Source organism: Pristiophorus japonicus, chromosome 2 (assembly GCF_044704955.1).
Source record: "Pristiophorus japonicus isolate sPriJap1 chromosome 2, sPriJap1.hap1, whole genome shotgun sequence".
NCBI classification, from domain to species: domain Eukaryota; kingdom Metazoa; phylum Chordata; class Chondrichthyes; family Pristiophoridae; genus Pristiophorus; species Pristiophorus japonicus.
In genome coordinates, this window is record NC_091978.1 from 8,461,316 (window position 1) to 8,478,152 (window position 16,837).

Sequence of the window (16,837 nt, forward strand, 5' to 3'; positions counted from 1 at the left end):
AAGGCTTATTTTCTTCTTTTTACCCACCTATGTGTGAATGAAGGCAAGAGCCGAGACAATCTGACACTATTACACTAAGGGCAATCCACTGTGCTTGTTTTAGATGGGGCCCAGGTACAGAGAGGAGCGGGAAGGTCAGGGCAGATGAGCGGCGAGAGATCATGGTTGAGATTCGGCGCGTGATCGGAGGTGCGATGAATGTTTGGTGCGAAGGTGCGGTGAGAGATCGTGGCAGAGGTGCGGCGAATGAGGGTACGGGGCCCAGAAGAGCCGAGGGCCTAGGGGCATAACGGGCCAGCCCACACTGCGATATGTGTGCATACTAGGTCTGTGCAGCAGAGCAGGTCTCCAGCCGTTCTGGTTAACCTTTGCCAGTGGACCAAGACCTAGCTCTGTCGAGCCCGTGTGGTGGCTGGTGTGCAACGGCCACCCCACGTTAGAAAAATCCACTCACAGGCATCTTCCACCCCTGGAGTTCAGGACTGGAATATCAGGTCCTTCATTGAAACATCTGTGAACTCATCCCTTTTGGTGTGGAAGCAAGTCATCCTCGTTCGAGGGAGCGCCTAAGATGATGATTAGGTTAATGATCAGGGACAAGGTGTCCACATGTCAGAGGTTTAATCGCACTAGAGCTTGGGCACAAGGTGAGGCCGATTGCAATACAGTGGCAGTGAAAGTTAATAAAGGACACAGCGTTCCACTAGATTTGTCCCCTTTCATTATCACACCCTGTCCGATTAATCAATAAAGGACAGCCAGTCACACCAGCAGCAGAGAGAAGAAAGATATATACTTCAAACACGTACGACACAGTGACAGACAATCACAGAGCTGGATTTCAACTTGGGCAGAGACACAAAGTGACCTGTGAATACGTCGCTGACTGTAACGCCGCTGATCAAGAAGGCAGCAGTGGAATTTCTCCACCTCTGTTTTGAAACACACCCTTACCTGGCCTGGGATCAGAGGCTGTCTGTCATCGATGTCAATTAAGACATCGTCTCGGAGTGAAGGACTTCGTTCATCTATACAGAGAGAGAAAGAGAGAGAGAGAAGAAGGATAGTTCAACCCAATTGGTTTAGCCACAGAGCTGCAGCAGTTGCACACTCCTCCCAGTGAAGGCACTGCAGCGCTACCACTGGTGGGAGGGTGTAATTACAATGTGAGAGTTTACATAGACAGTTCCCATTATTAATATATACATAGGAATTTATAATGGAATTATAATATTAAAAACTGAATATAAGATTTTTAAATGGGAATTGATTTATAGCTGGATGCTCTGGTCCAAATATAAGAACATAGGAAATAGGAGCAGGAGTAGGCCATACGGCCCCTCGAGCCTGCTCCGCCATTTAATACGATCATGGCTGATCTTTGGCCTCAACTCCACTTTCCCGCCCGATCCCCATATTCCTTGATTCCCCTAGAGTCCAAAAATCTATCGCTCTCAGCCCTGAATCATCATCATCATCATAGGCAGTCGCTCGAAATCGAGGAAGACTTGCTTCCACTCTAAAAGCTCCTTCCGCTGCCTGCGCTTGTTTTCTGCATGCTCTCGGCGACGAGACTCGAGGTGCTCAGCGCCCTCCCGGATGCTCTTCCTCCACTTAGGGCCGTCTTTGGCCAGGGACTCCCAGGTGTCGGTGGGGATGTTGCACTTTATCAGGGAGGCTCTGAGGGTGTTCGTGAAACGTTTCCTCTGCCCACCTGGGGCTCGCTTGCCGTGTAGGAGTTCCGAGTAGAGCGCTTGCTTTGGGAGTCTAGTGTCGGGCATGTGGACGATGTGGCCCGCCCAACGGAGCTGGTCGAGTGTGGTCAGTGCTTCGATGCTGGGGATGTTGGCCTGATCGAGGACGCTAACGTTGGTGCGTCTGTCCTTCCAAGGGATTTGCAGGATCTTGCAGAGACATCATTGGTGGTATTTCTCCAGCGACTTGAGGTGTCTACTGTATATGGTCCACGTCTCTGAGCCATACAGGAGGGCGGGTATCACTACAGCCCAGTAGACCATGAGCTTGGTGCCAGATTTGAGGGCCTGATCTTCGAACACTCTCTTCCTCAGGTGACCGAAGGCTGCGCTGGCGCACTGGAGGCAGTGTTGAACCTTGTCGTTGATGTCTGCCCTTGCTGATAATAGGCTCCCGAGGATGACGACCTGACTTCCCTTCTTCCAACATTCCCAGGGCAGGTACGATATGGGTTGAATACAGAGTAAAGCTCCCTCTAAACTGGTTCTTCCAACGGCGACCTGGCCTCGCCACCATTTAATAAAATCATGGCTGATCTTTGACTCTACTTTCCCGCCCAATCCCCATATTCCTTGATTCCCTCAGTGTCCAAAAATCTATCGATCTCAGCCCTGAAGATACTCAACAACTGAGCCTCCACAGCTCTCTGAGGTAGAGAATTCCAAGATACACCACCCTCTGAGTGAAGAAATTCCTCCTCATCTCAGTCCTAAATGGCCGACCCCTTACCCTGACTCTGTGACCCCTGCTTCTAGACTCTCCAGCCAGAGGAAACATCCTCCCTGCATCTACCCTGTCAATCCCCCTCAGAATATTATCCCTCACCCTCTCAGCTTTCTTCACCCGAAGTGTACACTTGTTCTCGACTGCCAATGTACATTGCCACAGTTGGTCAGTTTAATTTAGGCACATGTGAGTATGCTCACAGGTTTATAGAGCTGTTGCATTGGGAGTGGCTTAGCCAGTCACGTGATGTTCACAAGACTCAATAAAACCCCAATCAGTTGGGTTTAGCACATCTACGATGAGGTATGCAGTTGTGAGCCGAGTGGATAAACTGGTAATGTGTAGTGTGATTGTTAAACCTTTGTTAATAAACCAATTACTTCTTAATAGCAATGTGTTGTTATGAATTCTTAAGCAAAGAACCCATTACAGTCAGCTAGACTTTTGATTTTCATTGGCTATCATATATAGCTACCAAAGCAGACTGGCTGAGTCAACAGGGTGGATTAAATAAATCAGGAAGAGTTCGTGACAATGTCAACTCATGTCCTGGCGAAAACTTATTCCTCAACTAATAACACTAAAACTGATTATCTGGTCATTATCACATTGCTGTTTCTGGGAGCTTGCTGTGCACAAATTAGCTGCCGTGTTTCCAACATTACAACAGTGACCACACTTCAAAAATTACTTAATTAGCTCTAAAGTGCTTTGGGATGTCTTGAGGTCGTGAAAGGTGCTATATAAATGCAAGTTCTTTCTTTCTAACTTTCTTTCTTTCAATTGATTGGCCAAATGCCTCCAATTTTTGTGTCAACTTATGGTTGTGTGACAAACTCTATTTGATCACCCCGTCAGGATGCGAAATGTTTAACCCATACATCCAATGTCCTTACACTTTATATCCACAATATACAGAGTGGTGAAGAGCTTGAAGCTGGCACACTATCCTATGATTTTCACAGACTATTGCCAACCGTCTCAGGGAATAAAACTCTGTCAGGTCCACCTGAGCTTCAGTGGCTGCCTATCTTCACCCTTGTTTACCATTCCCTCCGTAGCTTTGCTCTTCCCTAACTGCGCCCTCCTCCATCTGTAGGTCCCCTTCCGCATCCTCTCGGCTGTGACCTCTGGCCTCCTGATCCTGCCGTTTGTCCTTCCCCACCCCCGCCCCCGACTCCCTTCAATAGCCTTGGGCCCAAACACTCTGGAACTGCCCCCACAGCCTCTCTGGTCTGCAATCTCCCTTAGTTATCAGCCGTGGCTCAGTGGGTCGCACTCTCGCCTCTGAGTCAGAAGGTTGTGGGTTCAAGTCCCACGTCAGGGACTTGAGCACAAAATCGAGGCTGACACTCCCAGTGCAGTGCTGAGCCTACTGACAACAAGGGCAGACATCGATGACGAGGTCCAACACCGCCTTCAGCACGCCAGCGCAGCCTTTGGTCGCCTGAGGAAGAAAGTGTTTGAAGACGAGAACCTTAAACCGGCACCAAGCTCATGGTCTACAGAGCAGTAGTGATACCCGCCCTCCTACATGGCTCAGAGACATGGACCATGTACAGCAGGCACCTCAAAGCACTGGAGAAGTACCACCAACACTGCCTCTGCAAGATCCTGCAAATCCATTGGCAGGACAGACGCACCAACGTCAGTGTTCTCGCACAGGCCAACATCCCCAGCATCGAAGCACTGACCACACTCGATCAGCTCCGCTGGGCGGGCCACATTGTTCACATGCCCGACACGAGACTCCCAAAGCAAGCGCTCTACTCGGAACTCCTACACGGCAAGCGAGCCCCAGGTGGGCTGAGGAAATGTTTCAAGGACACCCTCAAAGCCTCCCTGATAAAGTGCGACATCCCCACCGGCACCTGGGAGTCCCTGGCGCAAGATCGTGCAAAATGGAGGAGAAGCACCCGGGAAGGCGGCGAACATCTCGAGTATCTTCGCCGGGAGCACGCGGGAGCCAAGCGCAAATGACGGAAGGAGCACACGACAACCCAGGCCCCCCACCCACCCGTCCCTCCGACCACCGTCTGCCCCCACCTGTGACAGAGACTGTAGTTCCTGCATCAGACTCAACAGTCACCTGAAAACTCATATTAGTGTGGAAGCAAATCATCCTCGACTCCGAGGGACTGCATAAGAAGAATTAGTGCTGAGGGAGTGCCGCACTGTCAGAGGTGCTGTCTTTTGGATGAGACATTAAACCAGAGGCAGGTCTGCTCTCTCAGGTGGACGTAAAAGATCCCATGGCCACTATTTTGACAAAGAGCAGGGAAGTTCTCCCCGGTGTCCTGGTCAATATTTATCCTTCGAGCAACATCACTAAAAAACAGAGCTGATCTTCCTGACTGTACTTTCAGTCCCCAAGTTTAGAACAGAATCTCATAGCACATTCCGCCCGTCATGCCTGTGCCGGCTCTTTGAGAGAGCTGTCCAATTTAATCTCACCCCCGCAACGTGACTGCTCACTGCATACCGTAAGGGGTCGTCCAACCTTGGCTATGTTGAAGCTGCTGTACAACTATCGGTTGTTGCATGAGCCAATACATTACACAGGGGTTGAAGTACGAGTGAGCACCTACCAGCCTGAAGAGCTGCAGAGTCCCTCTTCTCCATGTAAGGGTCACAGTAGAAATCTTCCAAAGACCGGATGGTGCACTGTCCAACTATGGGCCTCCTCCCAAACTGTCTGTTATCAATCACCTTGACGGAGATGGGCGGGGAATACAGCTGCTCTTTTGGTAAACACTTGAGGTGGGGAAGGTGGAAAAAGAATTGAAAGCGTCAGAAATAGTGAAAGATCGTACTAATGTTTCCGACCGGGTATGGTACATCGTGGTCATGTCATAAGAACATAAGAAATAGGAGCAGGAGTGGGCCAGTTGGCCCCTCGAGCCTGCTCCACCATTCAATTAGATCATGGCTGATCCAATCACTTCCCTGCCCGCTTCCCATAACCCTTTATTCCCTTATCGCTCAAAAATCTGTCTATCTCTGCCTTAAATATATTCAATGACCCAGCCTCCACAGCTCTCTGGGGCAGAGAATTCCACAGATTTACAACCTTCAGAGAAGAAATTTCTCTTCATCTAAGTTCTAAATGGGTGGCCCCTTATTCCAAGACTATGTCCCCTAGTTTTAGTTTCCCCTATGAGTGGAAACATCCTCTCTGCAGCCACCTTGTCAAGCCCCCTCATTATCTTATAAGTTTCAATAAGATCACCTCTCATTCTTCTGAACCCCCATGAGTAGAGGCCCAACTTACTCAACCTATCCTCATAAGTCAACCCCCTCATCTCCGGAATCAACCGAGTGAACCTTCTCTGTACAGCCTCCAATGCAAGTATATCCTTCCTTAAATACAGAGACCAAAACTGTACGCAGTACTCCAGATGTGGCCTCACCGATACCCTGTACAGTTGTAGCAGGACTTCTCTGCTTTTATACTCTATCCCCCTTGCAATAAAGGCCAACATTCCATTTGCCTTCCTGATTACTTGCTGTACCTGCATACTAACTTTTTGTGTTTCATGCACAAGGACCCCCAGGTCCCTCTGTACTGCAGCACTTTGCAATTTTTCTCATTTAAATTATAATCTGTTTTTCTATTATTTATGCCAAAGTGGATAACCTCACATTTTCCCACAGTATACTCCATCTGAAATAGGAGCAGGAGTCGGCCATACGGCCCCACAAGCCTCCTCTACCATTCAATAACATCATGGCTGATCTTCGACCTTAACCCCACTTGCCTGCACTGTTCCCATATCCCTCGATTCCCTTGACTAGTAATCCAGAGGCCTGGACCAATGATCCAGTGACTTGCGTTCAAATCCCACCACGGCAGCTGGGGAATTTAAATTCAGTTAATTAAATAAATCTGGAATTAAAAAGCTAGTGTCAGTAATGGTGACCATGAAACTACCGGATTGTTGTAAAAACCCATCTGGTTCACTAATGTCCTTTAGGGAAGGAAATCTGCCGCCCTTACCTGGTCTGGGCCTATATGTGACTCCAGACCTACAGCAGCGTGGTTGACTCTTAACTGCCCTGTGAAATGGCCCAGCGAGCCACTCAGTTGTATAATAAGGCGGCTCACCACCACCTTCGCGAGGGCGATTAGCAATGGGCCATAAATGCTGGCCTTGCCGGCGATGCCCACATCCCGAAGACGAATAAATAAATATCCTCGCCTCCAACACTGTTCCAATGAAACTCAACGGACGCGCGAGGAACAGTATCTCCGGAGGTGAGGGTGTTGACTTATGAGGATAGGTTGAGTAGGTTGGGCCTATACACATTGGAGTTCAGAAGAATGAGAGGTGATCTTGTCGAAACATGTAAGATAATGAGGGGGCTTGACAAGGTGGATGCAGAGAGGATATTTCCACTCAGAGGGGAAACTAAAACTCGGGAACATAGTCTCAGAATAAGGGAACGTCCATTTAAAACTGAGATGAGGAGAAATTTCTTCTCTCAGAAGGTTTAAATCTATGAAATTCTCTGTCCCAGAGAGCTGTGGAGGCTGGGTCATTGAATATATTTAAGGTGGAGATAGACAGATTTTTGAGCGATAAGGGAGTAAAGGGTTATGGGAAGCGGGCAGGGAAGTGGAACTGAGTCATTGGCCGGATCAGTCATGATCGTATTGAATGGCGGAGCAGGCTCGAGGGACCAAATGTTCCTATTTCTTATGTTCTATATAGTACCTCATCTTTCGATTAGGCCCATTCCAGCTTTCCGGACTCAACATTGAGTTCACAATTTCAGACTGCAACCACTACACCCATTTTTCTCAAACCGTAGCTGTCGGTAATGATTCCGATATTCCCATTTACACCCTATCTACACCTATCTTTTGTTTCTTTACTTGTCCCATTAGCGACCCCTTTCGCCTCGCACCAAAATCCCTTTTGTCTCTCTAATCTCTCCTGCCTTCCACCCTATCACAGACCTTCACTTTTGTTCTTTCCCAGCCCCTCCCCCTTTCCCAGCTCCTCCCCCTTTCCCAGTCCCTACACTGGCTTAAAAACCTGTTACATCGTTAATGTCTTCCAGTTCGGACGAAGGGTCACAGACCTGGAACATTCCCTTAGTTTCTCTCTCCAGTGATGCTACCTGACCTGCTGAGTTTTTCCAGCATTTTCTGTTTTGATAATAAAATGTTCACGTTGCCCTTCCAGAGACGCGGGTGAGTTTAGTCGAAAGTGTTGCTTAGTCTAGGATCCTGACAAGCTCAGAAACTCTTCCTCTCTGTGTTGGAGGCTCGCCTGGTTGTACCTACTATCATTCCTGCCAATTGTGATATTCTGTGGTTTTAGGAGCAACGCCTTTGCTCAGTGAGAAATATTGACAGCAATCCGTCAGGTGGGATAGGAGGGAGGCAACAGTCAGAACACAGCTGGTCTTAGAATGGGAGAGTTAGGGTATTAGAGGGAGGGGCTTCGATGGGAGAGTTAAGGTATTAGAGGGAGGGGCTTCGGTGGGAGAGTTAGGGTATTAGAGGGATGGTCTTCGATGGGAGAGTTAGGGTATTAGGGTATTAGAGGGATGGTCTTCGATGGGAGAGTTAGGGTATTAGGGTATTAGAGTGATGGTCTTCGATGGCAGAGTTAGGGTATTAGGGTATTAGAGAGATAGTCTTCGATGGGAGAGTTAGGGTATAAGGGTATTAGAGGGATGAGCTTCGATGGGAGAGTTAGGGTATTACAGGGATGGGCTTCGATGGGAGAGTTAGGACATTAGAAGGATGGGCTTCGATGGGAGAGTTAGGGTATTAGAGGGATGGGCTTCAATGGGAGAGTTAGGGTATTAAAAACATAGAAACATAGAAAATAGATGCAGGAGTAGGCCAATCGGCCCTTCGAGCCTGCACCGCCATCAGTAAGATCATGGATGATCATTCCCCTTTCCTGCTTTCTCTCCATACCCCTTGATCTCTTTAGCCGTAAGGGCCATATCTAACTCCCTCTTGAATATATCCAATGAACTGACATCAACAACTCTCGGCGGGAGGGAATTCCACAGGTTAACAACTCTCTGAGTGAAGAAGTTTCTCCTCATCTCAGTCCTAAATAGTCTACCCCTTATCCTAAGACTAAGTCCCCTGGTTCTGGACTTCCCCAACATCGGGAACATTCTTCCCGCATCTAACCTGTCCAGTCCCGTCAGAATCTTATATGTTTCTATGAGATCCCCTCTCATCCTTCTAAACTCCAGTGAATAAAGGCCCAGTTGATCCAGTCTCTCCTCATATGACAGTCCAGCCATCCCTGGATCAGTCTGGTGAACCTTCGCTGCACTCTCTCAATAGCAAGAACATCCTTCCTCAGATTAGGAGACCAAAACTGAACACAATATTCCAGGTGAGGCCTCACTAAGACCCTGTACAACTGCAGTAAGACCTCCCTGCTCCTATACTCAAATCCCCTAGCTATCAAGGCTAACATACCATTTGCCTTCTTTACCGCCTGCTGTACCTGTGTGCCAACTTTCAATGACTGATGAACCATGACCCCCAGGTTTCGCTGCACCTCCCCTTTTCCTAATCTGCCATTCAGATAATATTCTGCCTTCGTGTTTTTGCCCCCAAAGTGGATAACCTCACATTTATCCACATTATACTGCATCTGCCATGCATTTGCCCACTCACCTAACCTGTCCAATTCATCCTGCAGCCTCTTGGCATCCTCCTCACAGCTCACACCGTCACCCAGTTTAGTGTCATCTGCAAACTTGGAGGTATTACACTCTATTCCTTCATCTAAATCGTTAATGTATATTGTAAAGAGCTGGGTTCCCAGCACTGAGCCCTGCGGCACTCCACTAGTCACTGCCTGCCATTCTGAAAAGGACCTGTTTATCCCGACTCTCTGCTTCCTGTCTGCCAACCAGTTCTCTATCCAAGTCAGTACATTACCCCCAGTACCATGTGCTTTAATTTTGCACACCAATCTCTTGTGTGGGACCTTGTCAAAAGCTGTTTGAAAGTCCAAATACACCACATCCACTGGTTCTCCCTTGTCCACTCTACTAGTTACAAATTCAAAACATTCCAGAAGATTCGTTAAGCATGATTTCCCCTTCATAAATCTATGCTGACTTGGACCGATCCTGTCACTGCTTTCCAAATGCACTGCTATTTCATCGTTAATGATTGATTCCAACATTTTCCCCACTACTGATGTCAGGCTAACCGATCTGTAATTACCTGTTTTCTCTCTGCCTCTTTTTTAAAAAGTGGTGTTACATTAGCTACCCTCCAGTCCATAGGAACTGATCCAGAGTGGATAGACTGTTGGAAAATGACCACCAATGCATCCACTATTTCTGGGGCCACTTCCTTAAGTACTCTGGGATGCAGACTATCAGGCCCCAGGGATGTATCGGCCTTCAATCCCATCAATTTCCCTAACACAATTTCCCGCCTAATAATGATATCCTTGAGGTCCTCCTTCTCACTAGACCCATTGACCCCTAGTACATTCGGAAGGTTATTTGTGTCTTCCTTCGTGAAGACAGAACCAAAGTATTTGTTCAATTGGTCTGCCATTTCTTTGTTCCCCATTATAAATTCACTTCAATCTGACTGCAAGGGACCTACGTTTGTCTTCAGAGGGATTTGCTTTGATTGGAGAGTTAGGGTATTAGAGGAATGGGTTTCGATGGGAGAGTTAAGATATTAAAGGGCTGGACTTCGATGGGAGAGTTAGGGTATTCGAGGGAGGGGCTTTGATGGGAGAGTTAGGGTCATGGAGGGCTGGGCTTTGATTGGAGAGTTGGGGTATTAGAGGGAGGGACTTCGATGGGAGAGTTAGGGTATTAGAGGGAGGGGCTTCGATGGGACTGTTAGGGTATTAATGGGAGGGGCTTCGATGGGAGAGTTAGGGTATTAGAGTAATGGGCTTCGATGGGAGAGTTAGGGTATTAGAGGGATGGGCTTCGATGGGAGAGTTAGGGTATTAGAGGGAGGGGCTTCGATAGGAGAGTTAGGGTATTAGAGGGATGGGCTTCGATGGGAGAGTTAGGGTATTAGAGGGAGGGGCTTCGATGGGAGAGTTAGGGTATTAGAGGGAGGGGCTTCGATGGGAGAGTTAGGGTATTAGAGGGATGGGCTTCGATGGGAGAATTGGGGTATTAGAGGGAGGAGCTTCGATGGGAGAGTTAGGACACTGAGGGTGGGGCTTCGATGGGAGAGTTAGGGTATTGGAGGGAGGAGCTTTGATGGGAGAGTTAGGGTATTAGAGGGAGGGGCTTCGATGGGAGAGTTAGGGTATTAGAGGGAGGGGCTTCGATGGGAGAGTTAGGGTATTAGAGGGAGGGGCTTCGATGGGAGAGTTAGGGTATTAGAGGGATGGGCTTCGATGGGAGAGTTGGGGTATTAGAGGGAGGGGCTTCGATGGGAGAGTTAGGGTATTAGAGGGATGGGCTTCGATGGGAGAGTTGGGGTATTAGAGGGAGGGGCTTCGATGGGAGAGTTAGGGTATTAGAGGGATGGGCTTCGATGGGAGAGTTGGGGTATTAGAGGGAGGGGCTTCGATGGGAGCGTTAGGGTATTAGAGGGAGGGGCTTCGATGGGAGAGTTAGGGTATTAGAGTAATGGGCTTCGATGGGAGAGTTAGGGTATTAGAGGGATGGGCTTCAATGGGAGAGTTAGGGTATTAGAGGGAGGGGCTTCGATAGGAGAGTTAGGGTATTAGAGGGATGGGCTTCGATGGGAGAGTTAGGGTATTAGAGGGAGGGGCTTCGATGGGAGAGTTAGGGTATTAGAGGGAGGGGCTTCGATGGGAGAGTTAGGGTATTAGAGGGATGGGCTTCGATGGGAGAGTTGGGGTATTAGAGGGAGGGGCTTCGATGGGAGAGTTAGGACACTGAGGGTGGGGCTTCGATGGGAGAATTAGGGTATTGGAGGGAGGAGCTTTGATGGGAGATTTAGGGTATTAGAGGGAGGGGCTTCGATGGGAGCGTTAGGGTATTAGAGGGAGGGGCTTTGATGGGAGAGTTAGGGTATTAGAGGGACGGGCTTTGATGGGAGAGTTAGGGTATTAGAGGGAGGGGCTTCGATGGGAGAGTTAGGGTATTAGAGGGATGGGCTTCGATGGAAGAGTTCATTGAGTTAAATTTTAATTCTTCCCTCCACAAGGGTGAACCTGTCAATACTCGAACAGATGCACTCATAGCTAAACTATTGATAAATACACAGCTCACTTACCACTTCTATGAACAGGACGGAAGTGTTGAAGTTTGGGTTCTTCTTGGCATTCTTAATGACGCACGATTGCACGATTTGGCCTCCGCATTCCACGACGAGGCTGGGAGAGGAGACACTCGCTAGCTGGTAGCTCTTCAGGTTCCTCAAACCCCAAGCAAGAATCTGCAGTGAACACACAGTAGATCAGCAGCTGAATACAACGGTGTGGCCATGGCCATTAACCACCCGAACTAAAGCACTCTGGGACGTTTCCAACGGCAGTTGCTATGTGGATAGGGTGAGCCACCAACGATGTCTCCGCAAGCTCCTGCAAATCCCCTGGGAGGACAGACGCACCAACATTAGCGTCCTCGACCAGGCCAACATCCCCAGCATTGAAGCACTGACCACACTCTGATCAGCTCCGCTAGGCAGGCCACATTGTCCACATGCCAGACACGAGACTCCCAAAGCAAGCGCTCTACTCGGAGCTCCTACATGGCAAGTGAGCCCCAGGTGGGCAGAGGAAACGTTTCAAGGACATCCTCAAAGCCTCCCTGATAAAATGCAACATCCCCACCGACATCTGGAAATCCCTGGCCAAAGACCGCCCTAAGTGGAGGAAGTGCATCCGGGAGGGTGCTGAGCATCTCGAGCCTCATCGCCGAGAGCATGCAGAAATCAAGCGCAGGTAGCGGAAGGAGCATGCGGCAAACCTGTCCCAGCCCACCCCTTCCCTCAACGACTATCTGTCCCATCTGTGACAGGGACTGTGGTTCTCGTATTGGACTGTTCAGCCACCTATGGACGCATTTTAAGAGTGGTAGCAACACTTCCTCGATTCTGAGAGACAGCCTATGATGATGATGAGGGTGAGGTGATGGAGGATGGGAGGAGCCTCGTGTGGAGCATAAACACCAGTTAGTATAGACCTGTTGGGCTGACTGGCCTGCATCTGTGCGGTAAATTCCATGTAAAGGTTGCTGCTGTTTCTCTCTCTCTCTCAATCTCATACAAAATTCTGACAGGGCTTGACAGGGTAGATGCAGGGAGGATGTTTCCTCTGGCTGGGGAGTCTAGAACCAGTGGTCACAGTCTCAGAATAAGGGGTTGTCCATTTAGGACTGAGATGAGGGGAAACTTTTTCACTCAGAGGGTGGTGAATCTTCGGAATTCTCCGCCCAGTGGGCTGTGGAGGCTCAGTCATTGAGTATTTTCATGACAGTGATCGATAGACTTTTGCATGCTGTGGGAAATCAAGGGACATGGGGACAGTGCAGGAAAGTGGAGCTGAGGTCAAAATTCAGCCATGATCTCACTGAATGGCGGAGCAGGCTCGAGGGGCCGAATGGCCTACTTCTGCTCCTAATTCTTGTGTTCTTATATATTTTTTTTGAGAGGTGTGGGCCACATCACCCCATGGGACATTATTTAGATGGAACACACAGGTAGGTGGCTCCCAAGAGTCGGTTCTGAACGTATCTACGAGTCCTATTGAAACCAAACTAAAACCAGTGACTAAAAGCATCGGTGTGCTCACAGCACAGGGTGCTACGTTCTGCCCCATACAGACAATGCCCCCTGGGTGTAAATGTGGCCAATGGAAGACCTGCCAACTGAGGATAATGAAGACTCTGCCGAAGGCCGATGCAGCAAGGTGTAGCTCACATTCAGGCTCCCAGAAGGTTTTGGGTTGTCACAAGCCCTTCACTTATCTCAACGGGGGAGAGTTTTTCTGTGAATTGGGGGATTTAGAAACAAAAAAAGAAAAACTTGCATTTATATAGTGCCTTTCACGACTACCGGACGTTCCAAATCACTTCACAGCCTGTGAAGTACTTCTTGGAGTGTAGCCACTGTTGTAATGTGGGAAACGCGGCATCCATAAGAACTTAAGAAATAGGAGCAGGAGTCGGCCATATGGCCCCTCGAGCCTGCTCCGCCATTCAATACAATCATGGACTCAGGTCCACTTCCCTGCCCGCTCTCCATAATCACATTTTCCCTTATTGTTTAAGAAACTGTCTATTTCCATCTCAAATTTATTCAATGACCCAGCTTCCACAGCTCTCTGCGCACAGCAAGCTCCCACAAACAGCAATGTGATAATGACCGGATAATCTGTTTTAGTGATGTTGGTTGAGATTTAAATATTGACACAGGCACCAGGAATAACTCCCCTGCTCTTCTTTGAAATCGTGCCATGGGATCTTTTATATCCACCTGAGAGAGCAGACGGGGCCTCAGATTAATGTCTCACCAGAAAGACGGTACCTCCGACAGTGTAGTACATCCTAGGTGTCTGCCTAGATTTATGTGCTCAAGTGGGACTTGAACCCACAACCTTCTGACTCAGTGGCCAGTGTGCTTCCCATTGAGCCATGAGAGTACCTCTGTCAGGGGGATTAGAGAGAGAGAGAGTGCCTCTGTATGGGTGAGTGTTGCAGGGAGAGAACATCTGGTTAGTTGGAGTTAGATGAGGCCGAGAGGCAGTGAGAGTCACACATCCAACCTGCAGCCCATCCTGTGTGTCAGTAAGGGATGGTGCATCTTTCTGTCTAATTGAGTGAGGCCCCTTGGAAATGTGAACCTGCGAAGGCTTTCAATCGCAAGTTGCGGCCTAAATCTGCTGGAACGTGCTGGAATTTTTTGAAGATGTAACTGTTGTGTATCTGTAAAGCATGCACTCCCATGTTCCGCCACCAGGGAGCTCATCCCCTGAAGTCCCAAGGGATCCCAGCATATAAGCCAGCCTCCAAGGCCTGTTCCTCACTCTGGAGTGTCCTATTAAAGACTGAGGTCACTGTTACTTTAACCTCCCTGTGTGCAGCCTCATCTGTGTTAGGTACACAATAGTAACGAACAGGGTGGATAAAGGGGAACCAGTGGACGTGGTGTATTTGGACTTCCAGAAGGCATTTGACAAGGTGCCACACAAAAGGATACTGCACAAAACAAAAGTTCATGGGGTTGAGGATAATATATTAGCATTGATAGAATATTGGCTGACAAACAGAAAACAGAGAGTCGGGATATATGGTTCATTCTCTGGCTGGCAATCAGTAACGAGTGGGGTGCCGCAGGGATCAGTGCTGGGACCCCAACTATTTACAATCTATATTAACGACTTGGAAGAGCAGATTGAGTGTAATGTAGCCAAGTTTGCTGACGATACAAAGAGGGGAGGAAGGGTAATGTGTGAGGAGGGCTATAAGAGTCTGCAGGAGGACATAGACAGGCTAAGTGAGGGGGCAAGAATTTGGCAGATGGAGTATAATGTTGGAAAGTGTGAGGTCATGCACTTTGGCATATAAAAATCAAAGAGCAAGTTATTATTTAAATGGAGAAAGATTGCAAAGTTCTGCAGTACAGCGGGACCTGGGGGTACTTGTGCATGAAACACAAAAGGTTAGTATGCAGGTACAGCAAGTGATCAGGAAGGCCAATGGAACCTTGGCCTTTATTGCAAGGGGATGGTGTATAAAAGCAGGGAAGTCTTGCTACAGTTGTACAAGGTATCGGTGAGGCCACACCTGGAATACCGCGTGCAGTTTTGGTTTCCAAATTTACGAAAGGATATACTTGCTGTGGAGGCAGTTCAGAGAAGGTTCACTCGGTTGATTCCAGGGATGAGGGAGTTGACTTATGAGGAAAGGTTGAGTAGGTTGGGCCTCTACTCATTGTAATTCAGAAGAATGAGAGGTGATCTTATCGAAACGTATAAGATTATGAGGGGGCTTGACAAGATGGATGCAGAGAGGATGTTTCCACTGATGGGGGAGACTAGAACTAGAGGGCATGATCTTAGAAAAAGGGCCGCCCATTTAAAACTGAGATGAGGAGGAATTTCTTCTCTCAGAGGGTTGTAAATCTGTGGAATTCGTTGCCTCAGAGAGCTGTGGAAGCCGGGACATTGAATAAATTTAAGACAGAGACAGACAGTTTTTTAAACGATAAGGGGATAAGGGGTTATGGGGAGCGGGCAGGGAAATGGAGCTGAGTCCATGATCAGGTCAGCCATGATTGTATTGAATGGTGGAGCAGGCTCGAGGGGCCATATGGCCAACTCCTGCTCCTATTTCTTCTGTTCTTATGTTCTAATGCTCAACAATGGAGGAACTCTAACATTTGGCGCGCGCTCAGGGAAGACAATGCGCCAGAGGTCCACTGCAAAGGGAATCGCTGAAGAGGGGAGTGGGGAATAAAACATCGGCCTAGTAAACTCATGACTCAGGTCGGAGAGCCTGTGGAGACAAGTAGCAGAATGGAGAGCAAGCTGGCTACCAAACAGAGAGCAGAGAGTTGGGTTTAAAGGTACAGTAGTGATGATAATGACTAGATAATCTGTTTTTTTTAATGATGTTAATTGAGGGATAAATATTGGGCAAGACACTGTGGTTCTTCGAAATAGTGCCATGGGATCTTTTACATCCACCTGAGAGAGCAGATGGGGCCTCAGTTTAACATCTCATCCAAAAGACAGCACCTCTGACAGTGCAGCACTCCCTCCCTAAATTTTTGTGCTCAAGTCCCTGGAGTGGGACTTGAACCCACAACCTTCTGACTCAGAGGCGAGGGTGCTGCCCACTGAGCCACAGCTGACACTGCTGGCTCGACCCCTGTAGCCGTTGTGATCTGGTTGGTGCGGTTAATGCGGTCGGTTGAGGTGATGGAGAGCAGGGTGCGGGTACCCACCTCGATTCCAGTGCGTTGCAAGACGGGTTTGATCCCCTGGGGCACCATGTAGATATTGGGCTCCCGCTGCGGCGGAGGGTAAGGGAGGTCCGTGTCGTCTTCCTGGCGAAAGTGGGAGAGGGGGAACAAAGGGGAGAGGAGTTAGCGAGCTGGGAACAATCTTCCGACGGTGAGGCTGCACACGACCAACTCGTAACGTGCAATCGGCGAGACTTAGCGCGTCCCCCCGCCTGTGGGGTGAGCGAGACACCGAACATCATTCTGGGGGCAGCCATCGGGGGAGGCGGGGGGGCTCAGGGGTCACGAACTCCAGGCACAGTTTCCCTGCTCTGATAAGACACTCTGCATAACGCCGCGACTGTTCATCCACAGAGAGGCAGGCATGCTCTTGCACACGCGCGCGCGCCCAAGGGCACCGGTCCACGCGAGCGCAGATGCAAAGAGAGACACACACACACAGGATGC

The 16,837-nt window shown here is 48.9% G+C and overlaps 1 protein-coding gene across 1 annotated transcript in view; it reads right to left on the reverse strand.

Moving 5' to 3' along the window:
- The window catches only part of dysf (dysferlin, limb girdle muscular dystrophy 2B (autosomal recessive)), a 220,083-nt gene that overhangs the window by 84,428 nt on the left and 118,818 nt on the right, over positions 1–16,837 (reverse strand). The window contains exons 17-20 of the mRNA XM_070859521.1: positions 16,373–16,474; positions 11,699–11,860; positions 5,070–5,235; positions 955–1,028 (exon numbers count right to left, since the gene is read on the reverse strand). Of these exons, the coding sequence (XP_070715622.1) occupies positions 955–1,028; positions 5,070–5,235; positions 11,699–11,860; positions 16,373–16,474 (504 nt within the window). The remainder of the gene's footprint in view (positions 1–954; positions 1,029–5,069; positions 5,236–11,698; positions 11,861–16,372; positions 16,475–16,837) is intronic.